Raw genomic sequence first — 22,947 nt, forward strand, 5'->3', positions numbered from 1 at the left:
ATTTAAATCCTGAGAACAATCGGGCTCCAACCATCGCATACTTCTCATGTATTATAAGATAATCCTAGGTGTTCAACCCTAGGATCAAACATATACTGGATTACCAGATAATCATGTATTCTTTCTTTTTTACGTAACCATCTATTATTTCGGAACAAGGGGAAAAGAACCCAAAATATTTATGAGAAATACGACACATTAGAACCAAAAAAAAATATGAGATCATATCCGTGTGATAAACAACGATATTGTCAATTATTCTGAAGGTAGAAGTACATTCACTCATTACAGACACGGAATGGAATGGCATATGCTCCATTTATTTTATAGATTAGGATACATATCTAGAAACTCAAACATGTCCTTAATTTGCGCACTGATCTTCTGTGTAATCAGCCAACCTTTCACTTAGTTGTGGTTGTTCTCCCAGAACTGAGCCTGGAGCCAGTCTATTGTATTCTTTTCCACCTGAAACGCCTTGGCAAGAACATCATCGGATATTGGCGGGTCTGACCCAAACACTGCATTGGCAATTGTGATAGCCCCTGGGTTCTGGCTGCTGAGCGCGGCAATTGCAACGGCGGGCTGATGGGGGTTGGGGTTGAATTGGAAGTGGATGAGCCCCACGGGGAAGACAAACACATCACCTTTGTTGAGCACCTTCGAGAAGAACTTGTTTCTAGCTGGGGCGGGCAGGTTGGATGTGACAAAGCCAACGTATAGTGTCCCCTCGAGCACTGTGAGGATCTCAGTGGCGCGGGGGTGCGTATGTGGTGGATTCTGGCCCAAGGGAGCATAGTCGATGCGCGCGATTGAGATGCCGAGGGTGTTGAGTCCGGCAATCTGCATGACATTGATCAAGGTGACGTTGGAGCCAACCTTGTTGGTCACCCTAGGCTTGTCGAGGGCGGCTGCCTTGAAGAAGTCATCAGCATTGACCTCCATCGGGTTCTTGCAAACAAATCCATTGACACGCACTGGGTGCATAGAAGAGATGTAGAGGGTAAGCTTAGGTATTACTAGAAAGCCGTTTTAGCATGCATATAATTTTCAGAAATTTATTTCAACATATGTATTTGGTGGTAGCAGGACGAGAAAGCAGAAAGTTAAGTAGTACCTGGTGAATGCATGTCGGCGACACAAAAGTCCTGGAGCGGGCCAGGGTCGGAGGCAATGGCCTGCCATGAGACCAAGGCAAGAAGAGCGGCAAGGAGAAGGAAGGAAGGGGAGGATGCCATTTGATTTGAGCTTCTTTCGCTCTTCTTTTCTCTTGTTTTCCTGTGTGTGAGTGATGGTTTGAGTATGCAGGGGAAGCATGTGTTTATATAGGCGCAACAAGCAGTATGAACCTGTGGGCAATGGACATAGTCAAGTGGAAAGGAGCAACCCATAGAAATGGTCTCTGGCTGGTGACTACTAGGTTATTTCGCATAAACTTTTGAGACGTGGTCAGCCATACTCAAATGTTTGATATATTACCATCAAGTTCCCTTTTAGTGTGCCTTAGGGACACATTTCCCCTTTAATAATTTATAAATAAAGATGCAAATTAAGCTACTCCATCTGATGTACGGCTGAGGATTAGATATGAGTAACAGTCTGGATTGTGTCAACTATGCCTGGTCAAATATGAAATCGTGGCACGTCAATCCATGCATGAGTGCACCTAATACAACTATTATATGTAGCAGCCCCTGTTATGAAAGTCAATCAGATATACATCATGCCTGGTCAAATTTCTCTCCAAGAGGTTGAGTACTTGCGGCAAGAAGCGAAGACGACGACACGGCGATGGAGAGCAGGAACTTTTCATCTGATCTTAACAAGAGTGGTTAACATCTTGCAAAGTGCTTTCATCATGCATGACCAGTTCAGTGCATAAATCTAACAATCTAGTCCTGGCTAAGGAAGGTTCATGACCAGTTTTGTCATGGATGATCAGGTCCATGCATCTTACAACAACACACATGGCAGCCTTCTCTGGTTTACTCCAACAGGAAGGAGAACCGGAAGCTACCTACAGCGACGAGGAGCGCGCGCGCTGCTGGCGGGTGTAGTCCCAGATGGCGATGGCGGCGCTGACATGTACATTGAGTGACCGGACGACGCCAAGCTGCGGGATCTCGACGCAAACATCCACCGCCTCCTGGATGATGTCCACCGGGATGCCCTCCTTCTCCCTGCCCAGCACCACCACCGTCTTGGCCGGGAACACAAACTCGTCTAGCGCCACGCTATTGGCTGTCTGCTCCAGACCCACCACCGTGTACCCCTCCGCCCGCTTCCTCTGTAAAAACGCCCTCACGCTCTCCGCCGGCACCTCCACCATCGGCACCCACTTCTCCGCAGTCACGCTGATCAGCCGGAACTGCTTGTCCTGGACCACCCCCATGTCCCCCACCGCCAGCCCGCCCGCCCTGAATATCTCGCACGTCCGGGTCAGCCCCGCCAGGTTCGGGATCCGCTCCACCAGTGACGCCACCACGATCAGATCCTGCCGGCTCTGCCTCACAGTCTCCGCCGCCTCCTTCCTTGATTCCACCGCAAGGTTGAACGTGTCGTCGTCTTCCTCCATCTCGAAGAGCAGTCGTGAGATGTCATTGTTGCCCATGACCGCGCTGTTGCTGCTCGCTGCTTGCTCCGAGTCCCGGTGGGGTATGATCTTCTTCTGGAAATCTTGACTGGCTACTATCTTCTCTTCGGTGCCCTCCTCATGTTTTCTCACCGCCAGACCCTCGTTCTTGATTGTTGCTGAATCCTTTATCATAGAATGCCTCAGCTCCTCCCTCACGTCCTGATGGTACATACAGCGAAATAATTAGGGGGATGCAGTTTCAAGCAACACAAGAAGATACCTCAAGTTCAAGGTGCTTACATTCAAAAAGTTATTTACTCGCTCCAACACCGACACTGGAACACATTCAAAGCCAGACGACTGCATAAAAAAACAGCATATTCAGAATTATAACAGAAATGCCGAAAGGTTCAGTGCTGTATAAAAAAACATAATAACGTCCCTAGAATCCTCCATGTTACTCATTTCCTGACAAAATGAATAGTGGCCTTAAATTTCTTGGGGACAGAGAATACACGAACCTCAATGCGGGCCGTAAATATTCCCGGTGGAGTCCCAGATATATCAGGATCAAAAACATCAAGGAAACCTTCGATTGAAACTCTTAGCCTGAAATCAAAACATACGAATGATAAAGACATTCAAGATGAAAATTATATTAACACCTTGAGGATCTTTTCTAGATTCAGAAAAGGAAAACAAGTAGGGTATATGAGTTGACAGTACAGGTACGGGAGGAAAGTTCCTCACTAAAACTCCTGATGGTAGTATATTGAGAGAAGTTTTAATAGGGTGATGCCCAGTATATAGCCTAGCTAATAAACAAAAGAAAACAGAGTATGTGGATGTACCTTGCGCAGTCGGTATTCTCTACCAGATACTTTTTCAAATCTTGAAAGCACCTCCTCTCGATGGATGGATTTTCTGAGCTTTCTAGTTGCAAAATATGCCACAACTTGGAAAAAACAGCGTGGACAAGTAGCTGTGGTACAATATAGATCTTCAGTCGACTAGTACAAATATAACGCTTGAGAAAAATGTAGCCCCGCATAATTTTTAAGTACATAGTTTTACCTGAGTGAAACTACGTAGACTGTGATGATGGGATGTCAAAAATGAAATTATTGGAGGAAGCAGTTGATTAAGATGGTTTCTCTGGACAACCAGCTCCCCTGAATGGAGGATTACGTTTGCTGCTATAAAAACATATGAAGATAGTGCCTGCAAAGAGGAGATGCATAAATATACAGACCAAAATGGAAAGACATCTCACTAAATGTTCACCTGTTGTCGCATTCCGTGGTCATTAAAAATAGGAACAAGCTGTGCTTCAGCCTGCAAATAATAATCATCAGAAAGGTCAATGGTTACAGACAAGGAGATTGTACTGACATCTAAAGAAGTGTGTAATGGTCGCACAGGTCAACAAGCATTGACATGAAGGAGCTCTCACCAGTGTTGGAAATTTTAAGTAAATAAGTATAGCAAACGTCTCCAAGTACTGCCGGACAGCAGGTAGGTTATTTCTCTGCACAGACAAAAGTGTGTCATTTGACCTTGCAATGCAGTAAAATAGCAATTATGCATGGAAAATAAATTGATCTCTAAATGTTCTAGATCCTTAAGAATTTAAACTCGAGACAGGTTTGATTATATACAATTGCATAAAATGGAAATTATGCATGGAAAATAAATTGATCTCTAAATGTTATAGATCTCCAAGTTGATATCTAAATGTGCTAAATCCTTCAGAATTTAAACTCTGAAGAGAAAACTAAGACTATTCGACCTGTTTGAAGCGACCTACAGAAAGTCTAGATATATATATTATATACGATTGCATAAAGCAAAAGTGCAAAGCACATAAGATTAAGAATATCCTTACGTAAAGACAGGTGTGAACAGTAGATGTCACTTCCTCAACTATGTCTTCCTCTACATAGTGTGACAAAACACATATCATCTGCCACACACGAACTTTGCGCCTATGTACCTGATAAGATGGATGTTTCAGAAATATGGCACAAAACAGCAAGGTTTTCGATACAAAGAAACATGCTTACACTGCTGTATTTCTTGTAAAGTTCTTTCGAGAGATCATTGTCATTCACCTGTAGAAACAGAGCAAATACAAAGCATCAGAAATCACTCATTTAAGTAGGACTTCAGAAGTAAGTATGATCGGCAAGTTTGTAACATCAGACAAGTTTCAGAATCTGGTTGTATGTTGTACAGTTGCTAAAGTGGTATTTGACACATCAAAATTCATTGGAAATATGTACAAAGGCATCCAATGACTTTGACACGGTATAACCATACTTGTTGTCGAGTAAGAAACAATGACAGCATACAGAAAACTTGAGACAGCATTGCATAAGATGGCTAATCCTGGCCCATAGATAGAACTTAAGTCTGAAAACGGTACCGCTGAATCCAGAAGTTTCAGCAGAAATAGTTTGCCACATTGAAGAGCTTCTTCTGCCTCCAATTTGCTCTTTTCTTTGATTTGCTTCCATAGCTGATGAAATAGAGCAGCAACTGAAACACGGGCATACAATTCTGTATTAATGAACACCTGCAATAACATTGGCAACGCATTTAAACTGTAAGTTAACTGCTAGGTTGGCGATTTAAAAGAAAGGAAAAGGTTCAAATTATTTCACGCCATTAGTACTATAACAGTTAAAAAATGAACAACAGTTGAGAAAAGCACAGTAATTATACTGATTAACTTATGAAGGTAATATATGTCTTGTACCCCAGGTTTCAAGGTTTACCTCTGTGAATTCACGGTCTGGACTTTGCGCTAGCATGGAAACTTCAAATCTTGCCTCGTGATTTTTGGACAGTTCAGCTTCAAAATCTTCATCGAATGCCACTATTTTAAGTTGTAAAGAAAGTTAGAATATACAACAGCATATCACCAGGCCTTATTACAAAGGCACGAGCGGGAAGAAGAAGACGAACTTAAAAAAAACTATTAGAAAATATATTGTATAACATACCAGATCCATATAATGCTAATAGCTTAAGTTCCTCCATGTAAAATCTAAGAGTTTTGGGGTACATCAACCATAGACCACTCAAGTGCAAAGCTGCCAGGCGAATAGTTCGAGGACTCTTTGAGCCTTCATTAAGAAGAGTCTCGACAAACTGGAAACCAAAAAAAGAGTTACAGTGGTACATCACGCCTTATGAGTTATAACATGCAAAAAAGTAGTACTAAAAAGAACAACTTAATTATCCATTGACAAATTACATAAAGATGTAATGTAATCTTTGTTACAGAACAGAACAAGGCCAAGCTGGGGAACAGGTGAAATTGAGGTGATGAAATTTGTTGACCACCACTTCTGTTACAAAGCATTCTGGTGTTCTCCTGATTCCCTCTAGCACAGGCCAGGCTTTGCAGTCGTTAGGTTTCATTTAGCCATTCATAAAATATATAACAAGAATCATATGAGGAGAAGGCTTTCCAGTGAAAAATAACTAAAAGCATGCCTAAGTATTATACACAGGTCACGCATAACAAAACAGTGCTACTTTAGCAGAACAGGCAACGAAAAGACACACAGCAACAGCAGCAGCAAGTAGGCATTTATTTCTGCTAGCCCTTCATTCAATTAAAGAACAAGAATGTACTATCAGGGCCTCGTCTACAGTTTTCAGCAGGGGGAACAAGAACAAGAAGAATGTGTTAAGTAAAAAGACAGTGACGTAATGCAGAGTGTATGTCAGAACTGACCCATTTCAAAGGGCCTGGCCCTTTTTCATTTGTCTGGTGCATTTCCAAATTGGGAAAGATTGATGGGTGCAATATTGCGGACAGTAGTGCAGCAATTGGTGCGACCCTGCGTTTATTGCAGCTAAGGTGCAAGACCCAGGAAGACTTTACCAATTGCATCATCATCTGCAGCAAATAAACATGGGGTATCAATTCCATAAAAACAAGCAGAAGTTGCAGAAAGAAAACTTGCCCCATACATCCAAAATTATATGGCGTTTCATATATTTTAAAACTCGGGCTGTCAAACAGTCCAACTTCCTAACTTTGACTGTTGATATGTTGAAAACTATTAAGATTTTTCATGCAAATATAGTACTCCCTCCGTTTCTTTTTAGTCTGCATATAAGGTTTGGTCAAAGTCAAGCTTGGTAAAGTTTGACTAATTTTATATTAAAAAATATCAACATTCACAATACGAAATTAATATTTTCAGATGCACCATGAAATGTACTTTCATATTATATAGTTTTAGTATTGTAGATGTTCATATTTTTAATATAAATTTGGTCAAACTTTGTGTAGTTTGACTTTGACCAAAACTTATATGCGGAGTAAAAAGAAACAAAGGGAGTACCACTGGGTGTGACGCATAAAGAAAACCCAAAAAAGAAAAAACATGTGGATACCCTCTAGTGTAAGCAGCAAGGGTTTCGATATTAAATAGCTATAGTTGCACACAAAAAAGAAAAGGCACCATGAATAGTACCTCATAACTGATGCCCAGAGAGGATAAATTTTGGTGGCTCCTATTTAAGTGTATAAGCCCCAAAACAGACCTCACGCATCTAAGGATGGATACAACAGAATTCTCGCCAGCATTTTCAAGACTGCAAAGATTAAAAATAAATAAGTGAGATAGAAGTGAAAAGATACATAAATAAGTACCTCAGAAAATAAGTTGAAGTATTTACAGAAAACAAGATAAAAAGAACCAAAGCAAAATATAACCATGTTCAGACTTTAAACATAACACCGGTATCTATTAGAGAAAGGCAAATTGAATGCTATTATGCACTCCTTTAGATAACTTGGGTACTGAATAAGTAAAGAAATGCTACAAATACTCACGAAATTAGACTCGGGAAACAAGTACTGAAAATGTTGCAACTATCAAGCATGCTATAGGTAAAGAAGTAGTGAGTATGGTTTTGAACATTTCCACAGGCAATACTCCCACGATTTGTTTACCAAGTATACATAAAGAATAAAGAAGTTGCAAGGGAATGTTATACTCGCCTTTCAGTGATATCAAGAAAGATTGACTGGAGGGTTGAATCTGAATAAAAGGAGCCTAATGTCTTCATCTGAGATTCATTCTCATCACAGCAGCCAGAAATTGATAAAAGGGAGTCTACACAAAGCCACTAAATCAAAATCAATAATTAGGAGTTGTTTGACTAATGTACTTTCTACAGAACTGAGCCATGGACATTACAAAGGGAAGCAAGAGTTATTCTCACCTTCCAACACATTAAAACAGCTCGTCTGCTTCGTGTTAGGACTCCATTTGTAAGGAGATTGTTTATATTACCAAGAAAAGTGGTCGCCAGAAGATCCAATGATAATATGATGGTTTGGTTTGTTTGCTTTGCTTCCACAAAATCCAGAAACTGAGAAAAGGGAGCAGTACATAGAGCTGCTAGAACATAAGCTAGAGCTTCATAAGCTGCCAAGTGAAGTTCAGCTCCAGTCTTGTCAAGGAGAAAAGCATTAATCAGGCATAAAAACTTACATAGAGAAACTGCAAGACACTGAGGAATAAATATTCAGCCAAACATTAAAAAAGCAACCAACCTCAGTGGCATAAGTACAATGCTGGATCACTTCCCAACAGAATTCCCAGAGGAATGAAAATGCTGAATGAAAAGAAACATCAGAGGTGTAGTGGTTACACCATGAGACAACAGAACTAGCACACCTCATAGACCAAATCTGTGAAATGTTACAATAGAAGTTAGCGAAGTTATATGATTAAATGGTAGGCACTTTAACAGGAGATCTAGGCACCCCTATATTACTTTTTCCAGAATACAGCCATGGGGGGAGGGGGGTTATCAACAGTCGTAATATTATTGCATGCTTCATACAGAGAAGATGAACACAGTTTCTGATCAAATGAACTATTGAAGAATATACACACCACAGTTGTAACTTGCACGACATTAGCATGGTTCAAAAGAACAGTACAAGAAAAATGTGTGTTTGATTAGCACAGAGACATGGTAAATCCCTATCAAATAAGCAAATTCTATTATATCCCTGCGAAGATATATTTGTATCTTATTTGCTGCATAAGTAAGATAACACTATCTCTGGAAGACAACATGAAACATGCTAAATTGGACCTTTTACAAGCAATAAATATAACCCGCCAGATAGCTAAATGCTATAATCTCAACTAAATTTATTAGGAAGGGACATACACACTGCAACACTGAAGAGGTTATAGAAGTAGCTAAACGACGTTGACTCGGACCTCCAAGCTTTCCTTTAATAGAACATGGTAAATCCATGTCTGTATTTTTTAACCAGAAAACTGAGCAAGATTGCTTGCTGAAGGCCACCATATTTTCCTACAGTAAGACACATGAAAGATAATATAAAGGCCATTATAGAAAGAGTCGGCAGTTACATTTTATAGAAAAACAGGTTACCAGAACTGAAAGCAATGATTTTTCAAACATCTGAGTGAGAGCATGGTGCTCTAATCCATTTGTCATATCTGAACCTCCACCGGCGATTGCATTATTTTGGTGAACAAGCTTTTTCTGTCTCACTTCAAGCTCCTCGATCAAGCATATAATGATGATAAAAAACTTCACGTCAGCACATTTTCTCGTTGAAGAATGCTCAGAAAGCTTGTTACCACAATTCTCCAGGAACTGCAAAAAAAAGGGATATTTTAAACAAAAAGTTAATTTCAATTACACAAGAAAAACATAACTTCAATGCAGATGTAAGTATCATGGGCTACTGATAGGCGACCGACCAGAGCCCAGCTATACAATTCAGCTTCCAGAAATGAGCATAATACAGATACCCAAAAAGAACCTATTTGCTTCATAGCAATGTATGCTTTCTAGAGACATAAAAGCAGGCGACAAGCCAAATATACCGTAAATATTTGCTTGAAATGATGTTCCTCTGAGGTTACAAGAAGAAGGGTCCTAGCCCACCTCCGTGCTTCAGCTTCCCATGCGCCCACATCCTCGTCATCATATAAATACGACCCCTCTATGCCTGTGTGCTTCATGAAGGTGGTCGGGAAATCAATAAGCTCATCCAACAAAGTGTTCCTCTCAGAACATTCTTTTTTCTGAAGAAGCCATTTCTGGACTGTGCCCCTCAGTGGTCCTACAATGAAAACGCGATGTGAAACAAAGAATAGATGATAATAGAAGCAAATGTAACTGTTTAGTTATCCTCAACGGATTATAACTTCAAAGCAGATGCTGCAGACAAACATTTTGCCGTTTTTGTATTTACCTACCAGTAGAATCAGTACACTCTCGAGGTATTGTGGAAATGAAATTAAAAAGCTGATTGAGTGGAATTTCAGCTGCACTTGTCAACGATGCTACGGCTTTGATAACCTGTTCACAAACTGCATTTGACTTCAAGTTAACAATTTGATAATGCATTAGTTAACACTACTTCCAAATTTCTTCCAGTAGAAAGATTTCCAACCTTTTAGGCGATACTTTGGATTAAAGTGGTGTTTACTCCTCTCACTAAGAACCCATAAGGCATCTAAAAAATCCGCAGTATTGACTGCTATAGATGTATCTCCATTGCATTTTGCCAATTTGTTGACAGCAGACCCACATGGTAAGTCATGTGTATCTGACTGACAAGCGCATGACGCAATACAGAATGCAAGAGTCATTAATCCTGGTCGGCCAAATGAATCTTGTTTAGCAGCAGATGCCAGACTCCAAACCAGATGTAAACGCTCACTGAAAAATAAAAGAAAGAGAAAAATAAGGTTTCAGAAGGACACTGCCAGAAGCCAGTGAAACTATTGAAAACAAACTAAACAAAAGTTATGTGTAGCGTTTGGTCACACAATAACACAGATAGTCCCATTTGATATAGTAACGAGTTCAGATAGGTCACAATATGATTCAACATATGTGAATTCTTGCAGATGTAGCATTTAAGCATAAGCTCTATCTAATTATGTTGTCCGAACTATATACTGCACATATATATATTGAGTACACAGTAACCTTTCAACCAAAAAAATACACAATACTGCAAAAGTCAAGTTTAATACTCCCTCCGTCCCAAAATAAGTGTCTCAACTTTGTACTAAAGTTAGTACAGAGTTGAGACACTTATTTTGGGACGGAGAGAGTACTCATTATGATACATGTTGGCACCCTTTAATTAATGTATAAGTTAAACAATAACAGAAAGTGTTGCACAAGCAAACTCATTTACATAGTCCAAATTATCAGCTCTCATATATACAATAAGAGAAAGTGCGACAAATCCTGAAACAGGCACAAAGGGCAGTAGTTATCCGAGAAGTAGTACCGTATCGTCAATTTCCGGGCATAATTGCTGAAAAACCTCTCTGCACCTTTTATGGCTTCTGAATTATACACACCACCAACACCTACAAATAATTTAAGCAGACAGCTCAGCTGAGCATGAATGATCTGTTGAACAGTGTGCCATAAGAAAGCAAATATGCCATAAAAGAAAAAAAATCTGATAAGCATCATGGATCACTAAACAAGGGCATGTCAGATGTATTGCAATGCAAACAGTGAAATGTAAAATAATTGCCCAAGGACAAAATCCATAACTAAGAACAGAGGAACTATCACATGCAATCAAGTTACCCAAAATGCTAACAAAATTTCAATCCAAATCTGCTGCAAAGGAAAACATAAACAAAGAAATGCTTCTACAATTATTTTATCTATTTCGTTCAAAAATGGTACTTCTGTATCCAAGGAGGTCCCTGAAAAATTACCAAGAAGAAGTAAACTGCACTGTAAAGTGCGAAGTAAAGCACATATTTGAATTCAACAGAATAACTATTGAATGAAGTGAAAAACAAATGAACTAACCAAAATCCTTATGATGAACTACATCATTCAAACCACGTATGAGAGGGCCAAGAACAAAGCCTCTAGGGACCATTTGGGCGTAGCCTTTGTAACGTTCCCATTCAATATCCAAAAAGGATTGCATTACCAGGCACCGCACTGCAAAGGGCATTCATAAAAGCAGATTAAGCAACATTCTAAACATATATACCATGCACATACTATCAGTACTGACCTTGAGGATTATCCTGAGTAAACCCACGCTCCCACAGTACCGTCATCCAGTTGAAAATTCCTTCCACGGATTCCATCTGAGCATGAAAAGCTCTGTACGATATGTGATTCAAATAGTCACTCTGTGGTGTAGACTCAAACAATAACAGCACCTGAGCATTATTTTTAAACATGTTAGGCAGTTGAAGCAAAGAAGTGTGTAGTGATTGATTAATCTATTGTCGTGTTGTCATAGTACTGAGTGAATATTTAGCCACCTAAGATTTAACAGATACTAAATTAAGTATCGCAGGCAATTAACATATCTTGCTGTGAATAGTTTGATAAGAGAAACATGCAGAAAGGAACTAACCTGGTGTGCCCAGGCTGCCTCAACTAAATGTGTCCCAAACTCCTGGAGCATCTCATAGAGTAACAGAAAGACCTTCCATCGGTCTTGACCACTTGAACATTGTTCATCTGATTGCTTGATTTCTTCAACACCTAGGGACTTGGCCTCTTTGTTAGCCCACCTTTCTTTTTTTGTCACAGCGGCATTTGATTTGTCTTGACCAGGCAAAGCAGCTGGGCTCCTGCCAGAGCATCGCTGGCTCCCATCATTTCCAAAAGAAAATATGCTTAACGATGTTTTCAAGACGTAAAAGGCCTGCTTCCTTATTGAAGAGTCCTTATCAACCTGGTGTGTAGGGAAAGTCAAAATGTGTTACCCCCCATGTGAAACTTGACGGCGTAGTTCCAAAATTTGGTACAAATAGCAAAGTAATTAACTAGTAAATGGCTTACCAGCCCCCTGCGTAGTTCATCCCAAAACTCAGTGACATTCCTTAGATCAAAGTTCTGGACCTCGTCAGCTCCAGGGATAGCACCCTGATGTCCCGATTTCAACACCGAGAAGTACAGAGAGAGTATAGCGTACGCATCCAGCCGCTCAGGGCGGCCAAGAGAGAACAGAGAGACACAGGAGTTCCAAATGGACTCCAAGAAACCAGACCTGTATGCCAGAGAAAGATTAACTTGAGCAAAACAATTTAAACTATCATGTTCCAACAGCTCAGGAAAGAAGGCCGACCTAGATAGCTTAAGCTGGACCGCACCGAACTCGACGGTGACGCAAGAAACATCTGCTAGTGAAGTCAGCATAGGCTGCAGGAGGACCCGGGTGGCGCAAGACCGATACTCTTGGCCGAGGTCAAACATCTTGAGCACCAGCCTGGACAGGTCCCAGGTCAAATTCTGCACCAATGCATCCAGCGAAGCATCGGCGCCCTCCTCATGGGTCTCCCTTCTCCTCTTCAGCGCGTCTCCGAGCAACGACGCCAGGAGCGCGGTGGCCCTGGAGAGCGGCAGCAGCCCTGCCTTCCCTGACAGCCCATCATCCGGGGCGACAGCAGCGTCCCAGTGGTAGCGGTACACAATGGAGTCGTCACCATCATACTGGTGGGTGGTGGGCAAAGCCATTGCAGCAGCGCAGGACCGGACGCAGAAGGGCAGGATGGTGGCTCCGAGCAGGTCCCAGGACCGGGCGCTGGAGACGGCGTCGCACATGAGCGCGGTCGCCTGCTGCTGGAGCCGGCTGGGCTGGGCGTCCTCCCGGCGGAGGAGCGGCAGGAAGACCCCCCAGAGCAGCGCGCGCAGGGCGTCCCTGGGGTCGTCGCCGAGGCGGGGGAGCAGATGGCAGAGCGCGGCGGCGTGGGAGAGGGCGGCGGCATGGCCGTGGCCGCCGTCCTGCGCCTGCAAGGAAGGATAAAAGAGGGTTGAGTGGAAGCTTGTGGGGACGGAAGAGAGAGACGGTGGCTGGGGGAAGTGAGCAGTACCTTGGGGAAGGAGTCGAGGAGGGAGCGGAAGAACTCAGAGGGCGAGGCGGAGGGGGAGGAGGCGAGCACGCAGTCGACGACGGCGGCGACGGCCTCGGGCGGGACGGCGCGGAAGCAGCTCTCGAGGGCGGCGAGCGCCATGGGTGGTGGATGGTGGCGGCGCCGGCCGGAGGGAAGGGAGAAACCAAACCAAAAGTGGTGGCTTTGGAGAGTTTGGGCCGGGCCGGGGAAATCGGCTGCTCTACTGCCGTGCTGCTTCCGGTCACAACTCACAAGTCACAAACACTTCTTTCCCATGTCGATCTCTCAAAAAAAAAACTTCTTTCCCATGTCTCAAAATAAAAAAGTTATTTCCCTAAATTTGCCTCAAAAAAATTATTTCCTTAAAAAAGCTTCTTCAATTAAAGATAAGTACTTTTCTTCAAATAAAAATTCTACACCTCCCTCTGTCCCGTAATATAAGACGTTATTACATCCAATATGGAACAGGGTGAGTACAATGAAAGATGCTTAAAGAGATGTTTAATAAAATTAATTGTATTCTTCTTAAGCCAATGTTTATCTATATATCACGATTCACGAGTGTCGAAGCAAGCAGAAGCACCGGTGCTTAAGAAAAAACTACTCCCTCCGTTCACTTTTGTAAGTCGTTTCAGACAACTAAAATTGAACTGTTTTGCACACTGTCTGAAATGTCTACATCGCCTTATAAAAGTGAACAGAGGGAGTATTTTATTTCTTTGACCATCTTCTTTAAATCATGGTATAGACGCAAACGCTTACAAACACGCACACTCACCCATATGAACGAATGGACTCATACCCTGTCCATATGAGCACCTTCGAGAGATTAAACCGACAGGTCTTGAGATTAACAAATTCATTATAGTCACCTTGATATCGACGGGACATCGTCTTCCACTAAAAGAATATTCTCGAGACATCAATGGGTTTTGATCCTCCTTACGAACATTGCACAAAGCCTTACGGACTCTCCTCAACTAGTCCCCCACCACCACCACACACTAATTTCAAGCTGGCCCCTTCCTCCCCAGTTAAATGTTGCCATCTCACCTTTAACTACAATTCTGTAAGATTTCCCCCTAGATGCACCAAAGCTCCCTAAAAAAAAGGTTCCAAAGACTTCTGCCAAATTTGCCCCGTTTTGAATTTCATTTATTGAACTTTGTCTATTGAAATACTCCTTCCATTTTTATATACAAGGCCACAAACTCAAATCACAGGTACCAAGGTAAAATTTAATACATGTTTTACAACCCAACTTTTTTTCTTGTTTACTAGGATCATTAATACACTGTATGCATGCAAGAAAACTGAATGAAGGAAGAAGCTGAGTGTCATTATGACTACATGAATGGAGGAAGAAGCTGATATTAAACAAGTTGTTAGTAGGAGGAAACATCATTTTTTGCCTCGATTACTATTGGTGGTCTTGTATAGATGCAAAAGATATATTCCATAGTGACCTTGTATAAGTAAATGGAGAGAGTACATATATTTTCATGAACGGTGAAGCATGTTACTAAAATATTTGCAAATGAACAAAAGATTAAACCATCTGAAAAAAGAGTTGCGATATTTAATCTGATATCCACACCAATACACTTTTGTATTGTGCCAAATATCATTAATGGTAAGAAGAAATCCAAAAAACTAGTGACTCGTTTTTTTGTCTTGTGACATTAGAACATTATACAAAATATTCTTGTGCATTTCGTGTTCTACTTTTTCCATTTAAAAGTACAGTACAAGTTTTGAGAGATCCAGATCATTTTGTTCCAGAGCTTCTACTCAACTCTAACCTGCTCAAGCCAAATTTATTTACAGCATCATTAAGCCAGCTTTCCTAAGAGCAATCACATATTTAGCATTAGATTTGGATGGAATTCAATTACCCAATTGCCAGTCCTCCTCACACAAATGTGATCTCCGTTACACTACCAAATAACCTAGCCCAACTTACCTAACAAGAACTCTCCCAAGAGCTCACTTCACCAGACCACTAGAGTTTGATGCTATGCTATGAGATCATGCTGGGACACTTGGCATCCAGAAATTCCTTGAGCGTGCGGGCACCCTTCTGGCTGCCCATCAGCTCCGCTAGCCTCTCTACCGGTAGCAGCGCGAGCTCCGCCAGGCTATTGCATCCGTCCATTATCGCTCTGTAGTTGGAGTCCGTCACGCCAGGGAGCCGTCTCAGGAACTCGATCGCGGATGTGTTGTAGTTCTCGGCCCTGACAATCCACAATTTTACCGTTAACCATAACATATCATCAATAGTAATTATATCTGCTTTGCCACATCCAGATACACATGTTAGTTTTACCTCACGTCGTCTTCCACGACCCCATCCTCCGACGGCACACCCACTCTCATCGCCTTGTTCTCATCAGGTTCGTCCTGGTTTGATTTCAGCGACATGAATATATCTGCTGTCGCATGCAGGCTGCGGGACCACACAATGCGAAGCCGGGGGAAATGCAGGACTAGCAGTGACAGCTTCGAGATTATGTTTGTCGGAGACACGTCGTCCCCAACTTCGCTTGCAGACTGCGAGAGAAATGAGCACACCAGTAGTAAGCAGACCATCAGGTGCAACCAACAATGAATACTGGACTCTGTTTCCCATGGAAATGAATTATGATTTACTCATACGAATAGGACAACCCTTTGTGGAGACCATCTGTATATGACAAACTAGCATGAAAAATACCTGAAAGGAGAAGCTCTTATCTTGTGATAACTCTATCAGAAGCACTGGGATCTTGTAATACCTAATCATGGTCTCGACCTGATTGTAGAGACGACCAGAAGCAAAGCTCTGGTACAAGTCTGCAATACTTTTTCTTTCAACACATATCAAGGGAGAAAGAACATAGTCGCCAACTTCCAGCGTCACCGGTATTATTCGAATACCCTTCTGGTGCAGTACATTGGGAAGACTGCTCATGAACTCTCGCATGTCTACAATAACCTGGAAGAATACAGTGCTGAACAATTTAGGAATTCAGACAGAAACATGACATGTGGTTTCTTTATCAAAATCAAAATAAGGATCAGTAGTGTCACCTGCATATCCTTCCCTGTTGGCTTTCTACCACCTGCCTTTCTTGTCAGTGAATTCTGAGACAAAAGAGGTTCTGGTTCATTTGCCGGAGTTGGTCCAATGCAACGGCCACTCTGAAGAGAAATAAGACAGCATTCATAAAGTGTAAGCCAGCATTTTCTGCCCATGCAATGGTGGTTAGAAGTTAAAATAAACATCATATCTGCTTGATTAAAGCGTAGCAGCCATTTCATGAAACCATTATGCAGCATCATTCACATGGTAAATGCTTGGCTAAGGCCAAGCAGAAGTTACTACTAGGGTAACATCTTTTATTAATGGAGAGATTCAACTTAAACACCACCTGATCAACAGGTATCATCATCAGGGACTTCTGTCTGATCAATGATTCAAATGCTTCATTTTCTCGGCGGATGCTCGACTCAAACTTTTGCACCTCAGAAGATTCCTCATAAAAAAGAAAGTAAACTCTCAGCTTCTGTGATGGGTTTTCTGCCTTGTATACCTCAATTTCTCTGACAAAGGTCATGTCTGGATGATAGACAATAATTACGGATGGTTTCCATATGTCTAGTACATGCTGATCACTGTCTAGGGCATAAAATTGCACAGGAGGTAGCATTTTGGCATCAATAAAGTCTTCAACATTGTCAGAAGTGGAGGCTGGAGCAGGAGCATCTTCAGCAGACACCTTAGAGACATTAATATCAGACTGTTCATCTGTTTTGCCTGATGATTCCACATCAGTACCTTGGCAATTATCATTTTCTGTAGTACTTTTATTTTTCCTTTTACTGGCTTGTCTCTTTGTCAGGGTTTTCTTTGGCACCCTCTTTCCTTTTCCCTTTACAGAACCTTTCTTGCCGCAGCTGGGAACTGAATCCTCCTTGGCATCTGCTTCCTTAGTTAAACTGCTTATACCAGAGGCGGCAGCAAGTAAAGCATTAGTCTCAAGCTTGCTAATGCTTACTGGCCCTGCATTCTCATTCTCATTCTCATTAGACCCTGTGGGAAATTCCCCATCCAGGACACCAAACCCTTTTGGTTGCTGAGATCGTTTCTTCTTCTTTTTATGTAATCCGAACAGCTCGGCTTTCCCAAGCAAGTACTTCTCCCACTCTTCTCGCATAACCTTGTTAAAACAAGTTAAAGTGTTATGAAGGGTTCACATGGTTAAACTGACAAGTTTTAGCTAGTAAGAAATAAACTTGCATTTAAGAAGAAAAGGATACATATGTGCAGAAAGGCAATGAAAATTAAATAGCAACTGTGCTATTAGATTGATCTAACTGCATTTAAGACACACTGCAGTTACCTGCTGGGGACTTCTCGATATGCATTCCTGCAGCTGCAAGCATGAGCGCTCATCTTTGCATGCCACTAAGACTATGCCACATTCATTATTTTCATCTTCATGTACGACACCATCTCCCTTTCTCTGTTCTTCGGCTATCTCTTGTAACAGTTCCTGCAAAGATGTGTGAAGGATATCAGGTAAAAACATTTGTAATAGATGTAAAGAGTGTCTAGATGATAAATAATCTACTTGAACTATGTAGTAAGTAGGGGGGAGTTGCTACAAGAACAAAACAAGAAAAGTGAGCTCTAGTTTATATTTAACATTTAGTATAAAATGTAGGTGGAATGGAACAGAAGTGCCAATCTAAAGGAATTTTTCTCCTGTGATGTATGAAGTAAATAAATAAGTAATGCTGAGTGCTGCTTGGAAGAAAACTGAGAAACAAGAACGGAACCTCTCACCCGTAATACTTTCCATTTTGGTGCTTCCTCCAAAACCTCCTCCAGTAGAAAGGAAGCCTCTGCATTTACCTTCTGAGCGTCATCCTTGTTAGCAGCAGAATCCTCATTTTCTGCAGGACAGTGACCATCTGTTATACTAAATGTTTACTTAGGAGAAAACAGAGTATATTAATGGAAAACAAGGGGCTAATAGCCGCTACCAGTTTCTTTTCCTTTCTTGCTACTACTGGGTGTCACCTTCCTCTTCTTCGTTGGCGTGCCCTTGGCAATTGAAACCCTTGTGCCATCCGGTCTCACAATCTGGTAAACACGCCTTTTTGCAAGCTCAAATATCTTGTGGCTTGATTCAGCCAACATCCAAACCGATCGAACACCTTCAGACACTCTCAGAGTGTCCAGATACTTCAAGTATGTCACGGCATCATACCTAGCCATCATCTAAAGAGCATAAAGAGGGTGCCTGACTGTCCACTTATGTGCACAATTTGTGTTGCTACACCAAGCAGATTAATAGTGTGGATTACTACCTGCCAAGGTAATCGAGCAGCTTGCGTAGCGTCCTGAGGTCGGCGACGAGCTGCTTGGTCTTCTTGCCGAGGGTGTGCCAGATGGGGTCGAGCTGCCTCCTGACAATCTCGTCGAAGGACTTGAAGAGGCCCTTGTCAATGGTGAGGTCCTCGACATCGACCTTGTAGGTCCGCCTGAGCTCCTTGAGGCAGGCGTCCATGGCGTCGAGGATGGCGGCCTGGATGCCGACCATGGGGTGCGTCATGGGCACGCGGACGTCGATGACCTCCGGCGGGGAGCGCTCGAGGTCGGCGGCGGCGAGAACGTGGAAGCGCGGCCAGAGGTGGAGGCGGCGGATGTAGAGGCTCTTCATGGTGCGCTCGGCCTTGGCGAAGCCGGCGACCATGGCGTGGGGGAGGTCGGAGAAGGCGTAAACGGGGAGGAGGCGGTGCTGGCGCAGGAGGCGGGCGATGAAGGCGTCGGCGGAGGTGTCGGAGGAGCGGTGCGCGGCGAGGAGGAGCAGGGCCTGGACGCGGGAGGGGAGGAGGTGGGCGGTGAGGAGGTCCGCGGCGAGCACGCGCGGGGTGAGGAAGAGCGCCACGCCCTCCCCGGAGGAGTAGAGCGCGCGGCGGTGGGCGGCGGGGACGTCGGAGGCCACGTCGTGGACCTGCAGGAGCTGGGATTCGACGAGGCGGCGCCGGATTTGGTCCTTGAGGGCGTCCGGGGCGGAGAGGATGAGGAAGCATCCGCCGCCCCCGCCGCCGGAGGAGGAGGAGGATGTGGATTGGTGGTGGAGGTGGAGCAGGAGCGTGGCGGCGAGGGAGGCGAGCGGGAGGCCGGAGGAGACCACCACCAGCCCTCCGTTGGGGTCCTCCAGGAGGTCCGCCACCGCCTGCTCCTCGAACGGCAGCATCGACGGCGACGGCGGCGGCGGCGAGCTGGTTCCGTTCGTCTACTCTTGGGTGCCTCTCCTCCACTTCCCTCCCCTTCCACGGCGACTTCCCCTTTCTTCCTGTACCGCCTATGGCCCGTGGGCCGTCTCAATTTTGGTGCCTACCCGGCCCATCAACCAACATGATTTCTTTCTCAAAAAAACATCAAAGCAAAACATTCCTCATCATTCATCAACAGAAAAAAAAAACATCAGAACAAACAACAAATTGGGGAAATTTTCTTCTGTAAAATGGCCACGAAATCCACAGGTGTAACAGTTCTCTTCAAACCTCCTCTATTTTCTTTCTTTCTTTCTTTGGACATGTAATCTGTGTTCTTATCTTTTGGCACTACTGCTACATCTCAAGTGAAATAAGAACAACAACAAAATCGCCGGCGAGCTCAATAGGCAGTCGTGTTGCTTCTTCTCTTCACCTTGATATACACCGGGTCCTTCAGCAGCCTGACGGTCACACCGCTCCAGACGTCTGTGCTGGTGGGGAGCATCGCCATCTCCTCGGCGATGGCCAAGTCCTCCGGCAGCACGGAGCCGAACACCGTGTAGGCGTCTCTCCACTCCTCATGGTCCGCTAGGCTGATCAGGAACTCTGGCCCTGACCCAATCCACGCCACGGACCCCCTTCTCACCGTCGAGCACCCTTCTTTCGGCATCTCCTTGAAGGCTAAGCCGTCGACTTCCAGCGTCCCTTGCAGCACCGCGTATGGTGGACCAAATGCAGCCTAGTTGCACCCAGAAGAAACATTCGTCAGTAGGCCGACAGTCCTTACCAAGAGGCAATTCCAGAAACACAAATGTCACTTTGGACTCCCTCTTATGCAAGACGCAAGATGGTTAAACAACCATAGACGCCATACATTTTTTACGTGGTCTCCTTTTGCGTCCCACAGGGCCCCACGGCCTTCGGCGCGATAGAATCTGCATCCAGCGCAGTTGTGCAGGCGCAATAGCTCGATGAAGTAATCCACAGAATGGGGTGCACAATCAGGTAGCAACTGGGTGCAATGGAAGTATATGTATTAGAGAAAGGGACAAGAATGCAGTATATGATACCGAGGGAAACAAAAATTACAGAATATTTCCAGTCAGCTCAAAGTACAAGCTGCCTTTTCAGTATGAAGACGAAGCACTGAAATCGATCATCCAGGGAAATAAGCTTTATGACTAAATACGAATTGATGGGAATCATCAAGACAGAATTAGCTCCGTGACAAAACGAAATGTATTATCGGCTACACTATTTAAGAGCCTAGGCTAGCAACAGAACAATCACTTAGAATAGATGTTTACTTGACATATTCTTGCTGGGAAACTATTTGTAAGAATAAGAGCCGAACAATAAACGGACATTTAGGAACTGGACATGTCAAACGCATAAATCCAAGCCAGAGCAGCCATGGATCTAACGATATTTAGAAAAATCAATTGGTGGGCCTCTGCCACAATTGTTTCCCCATTTAAAAAACCATCCATATGGCAAAGCATTTATCTCGATAAGCTGAAACAGCATTCTGTAAACTCCGTTTAGAACTTGCAGCTTTAGCAGCTTGAAAATATGCTCGTGTGTAATGAAATAAGCGTGAACACCACTCTACCATCTTCCGGTTGCGGTTGTCATCAAGGAAAACTAAAAAGGCCAAACACTGAAAGTGTTCTAGAAATGGTCCCTCAGAATACTTTAACACCTTGAAAATATCCTTGGCCCAGCTGGTAGAGACAGAGAATACAACTTACTTGGATGCCAAGCGTGCCGGCACTTGTTTCCAGCCCCACAATTCCCTACATTAAGTTGCAGACCTTTGATTACAAATGAGATCCATACCAGGGAAGATCATAATAAGAAGAGTCAGCTGACACAGTTTCTAAACAAACAAAAAAATGTTTGGTTCTTCTTTCTTTTTTAATAATCGTTCCAGCATGTGATGTCTGATTCTTCTTTCTCTTTAAAGCATTCCAGCATCTGATGTTTGGTTCTTCTTTCCTTCTGAAGCAAAGAATATACGATGCAAATATTTGTCTACATTATAGGACTGCACCACATGCTCAGCGAGCTGAACCGAAATTTCATCGGCAGAACATTATCTCAAGACATACTATGAAATGAATTCTCTGGCTCCATGATGCCAACAGACCTGTGATTTTCCAAAGACGAGGCCAGAAGTCCACATGACATCCTCCCCCCTCGCGATTACAGAAGGAGCCATGGCATCATTTTGCTTCTTAAGCCAGCACTGCAGTCACAATTCGCAAGCGCTTGATAAGATTACGATGCCCTGCGAGGATCAAGAGGCGCAGGGGAGGGACGGGGAGTACCTCACCGAAGCGGTTGCCGCACCTGCGGCGGTCCCCGCAGAAGACCCAGGAGTCGCAGCGGCGGTGGGCCTTGCAGGAGGCGCAGCAGGCGGCGGCGGAGGGCAGGCGGTGGTTGGAGCCCCAGTTGACCGCGGGGCCCCAGAGCTCGAGGCCCTGGATTCCCCCGCAGAGGCTATCCGCGGCGGCGAGCGGCCGCGCGGCGCCGGGGGAGGAGAGGTAGGCGGCGAGGGCGAGGGCGGCGAGGGCGAGGGCCAGGGCGAGGGTGGCGAGGCGGCCCCGGCGGCGGGCGTCGGACGGCCTGCCGCCGCGGAGGGCGGCGGGGAGCGGGAGGGGGAGGGTGGGGGGAGGCATTGGGCTGGCCGGCGGAGAGGGATTTTGCCCAGTCGTCGTCTTGACGACTGAAGCGTTGATTTCGGAATCGAATCGTACCCCTCAACAAGGGGAAAAAACTGTCCCCCGCTCTCACCACTACTACACTGGGGACGCGGCTCGTCTGACGTACGGCTCACACACTGACGTGTGGGCCCGGACCCACCCGTCAGCGGCCCAACGGCAGAGGGCCGTACGTCAGGGGATCCGGCTCCCTACACTGGTGCCTGTCTACACAAAGTCGATGTATGTTGTTGAATTTTTCCTTTTAACAAATTGGACATCGAATAGTGCTCTCTCCGTTTTGAATTAATTCAAGTTTTTATGATTACCCTAGGTCAAACCTTTTTAAAGTTTATTTTGTTGTGTGAACCCCCCGCGACCGTCTGGACCGTGTGGTCCGGACGTGTTGTGCCATCCAACACGGACATACACCGGTCAGCTGAGTGGTCCAGACATACATTTCTCCGCAAACCGGGAACAAAGC

General features: G+C 44.0%; 4 protein-coding genes across 4 annotated transcripts; all 4 read right to left on the reverse strand.

Annotated features, from left to right (window-relative positions):
• Nucleotides 1–231: 231 nt before the first annotated feature.
• Nucleotides 232–1,283, reverse strand: LOC119304335 (germin-like protein 8-5). Its single transcript, XM_037581514.1, has 2 exons — nt 1,118–1,283; nt 232–977 (listed from the first exon to the last, which is right to left on the reverse strand). Exons 1-2 carry the CDS (start codon nt 1,236–1,238, stop codon nt 409–411), a joined length of 690 nt encoding a protein of 229 aa, XP_037437411.1. The 5' UTR covers nt 1,239–1,283; the 3' UTR covers nt 232–408.
• Nucleotides 1,284–1,794: 511 nt separating this feature from the next.
• LOC119304334 lies at nt 1,795–13,688 on the reverse strand. The gene is made up of 29 exons (XM_037581511.1): nt 13,471–13,688; nt 12,726–13,387; nt 12,440–12,647; nt 12,009–12,332; nt 11,658–11,808; nt 11,444–11,581; nt 10,902–10,983; nt 10,050–10,318; nt 9,853–9,966; nt 9,478–9,716; nt 9,017–9,244; nt 8,786–8,935; nt 8,157–8,294; nt 7,823–8,053; nt 7,599–7,726; nt 7,069–7,189; nt 6,321–6,485; nt 5,581–5,728; nt 5,353–5,453; nt 5,001–5,150; nt 4,639–4,686; nt 4,461–4,568; nt 4,029–4,103; nt 3,860–3,910; nt 3,650–3,796; nt 3,427–3,557; nt 3,097–3,184; nt 2,876–2,935; nt 1,795–2,794 (listed from the first exon to the last, which is right to left on the reverse strand). The coding sequence occupies exons 1-29, from the start codon at nt 13,609–13,611 to the stop codon at nt 2,018–2,020; spliced, it is 5,373 nt and encodes a 1,790-aa protein (XP_037437408.1). The 5' UTR covers nt 13,612–13,688; the 3' UTR covers nt 1,795–2,017.
• Nucleotides 13,689–15,199: 1,511 nt separating this feature from the next.
• Nucleotides 15,200–19,796, reverse strand: LOC119304336 (DNA repair endonuclease UVH1-like). The gene is made up of 9 exons (XM_037581515.1): nt 18,847–19,796; nt 18,520–18,746; nt 18,320–18,429; nt 17,874–18,026; nt 16,902–17,690; nt 16,561–16,671; nt 16,205–16,465; nt 15,818–16,041; nt 15,200–15,725 (listed from the first exon to the last, which is right to left on the reverse strand). Exons 1-9 carry the CDS (start codon nt 19,737–19,739, stop codon nt 15,512–15,514), a joined length of 2,982 nt encoding a protein of 993 aa, XP_037437412.1. The 5' UTR covers nt 19,740–19,796; the 3' UTR covers nt 15,200–15,511.
• A 181-nt stretch (nt 19,797–19,977) lies between these two features.
• Nucleotides 19,978–22,442, reverse strand: LOC119300542. The gene is made up of 5 exons (XM_037577478.1): nt 22,092–22,442; nt 21,911–22,009; nt 21,513–21,557; nt 20,636–20,773; nt 19,978–20,500 (listed from the first exon to the last, which is right to left on the reverse strand). Exons 1-5 carry the CDS (start codon nt 22,440–22,442, stop codon nt 20,162–20,164), a joined length of 972 nt encoding a protein of 323 aa, XP_037433375.1. The 3' UTR covers nt 19,978–20,161.
• Nucleotides 22,443–22,947: the final 505 nt, after the last annotated feature.

Source organism: Triticum dicoccoides, chromosome 5A (genome assembly GCF_002162155.2).
Source record: "Triticum dicoccoides isolate Atlit2015 ecotype Zavitan chromosome 5A, WEW_v2.0, whole genome shotgun sequence".
Lineage (NCBI taxonomy): Eukaryota > Viridiplantae > Streptophyta > Magnoliopsida > Poales > Poaceae > Triticum > Triticum dicoccoides.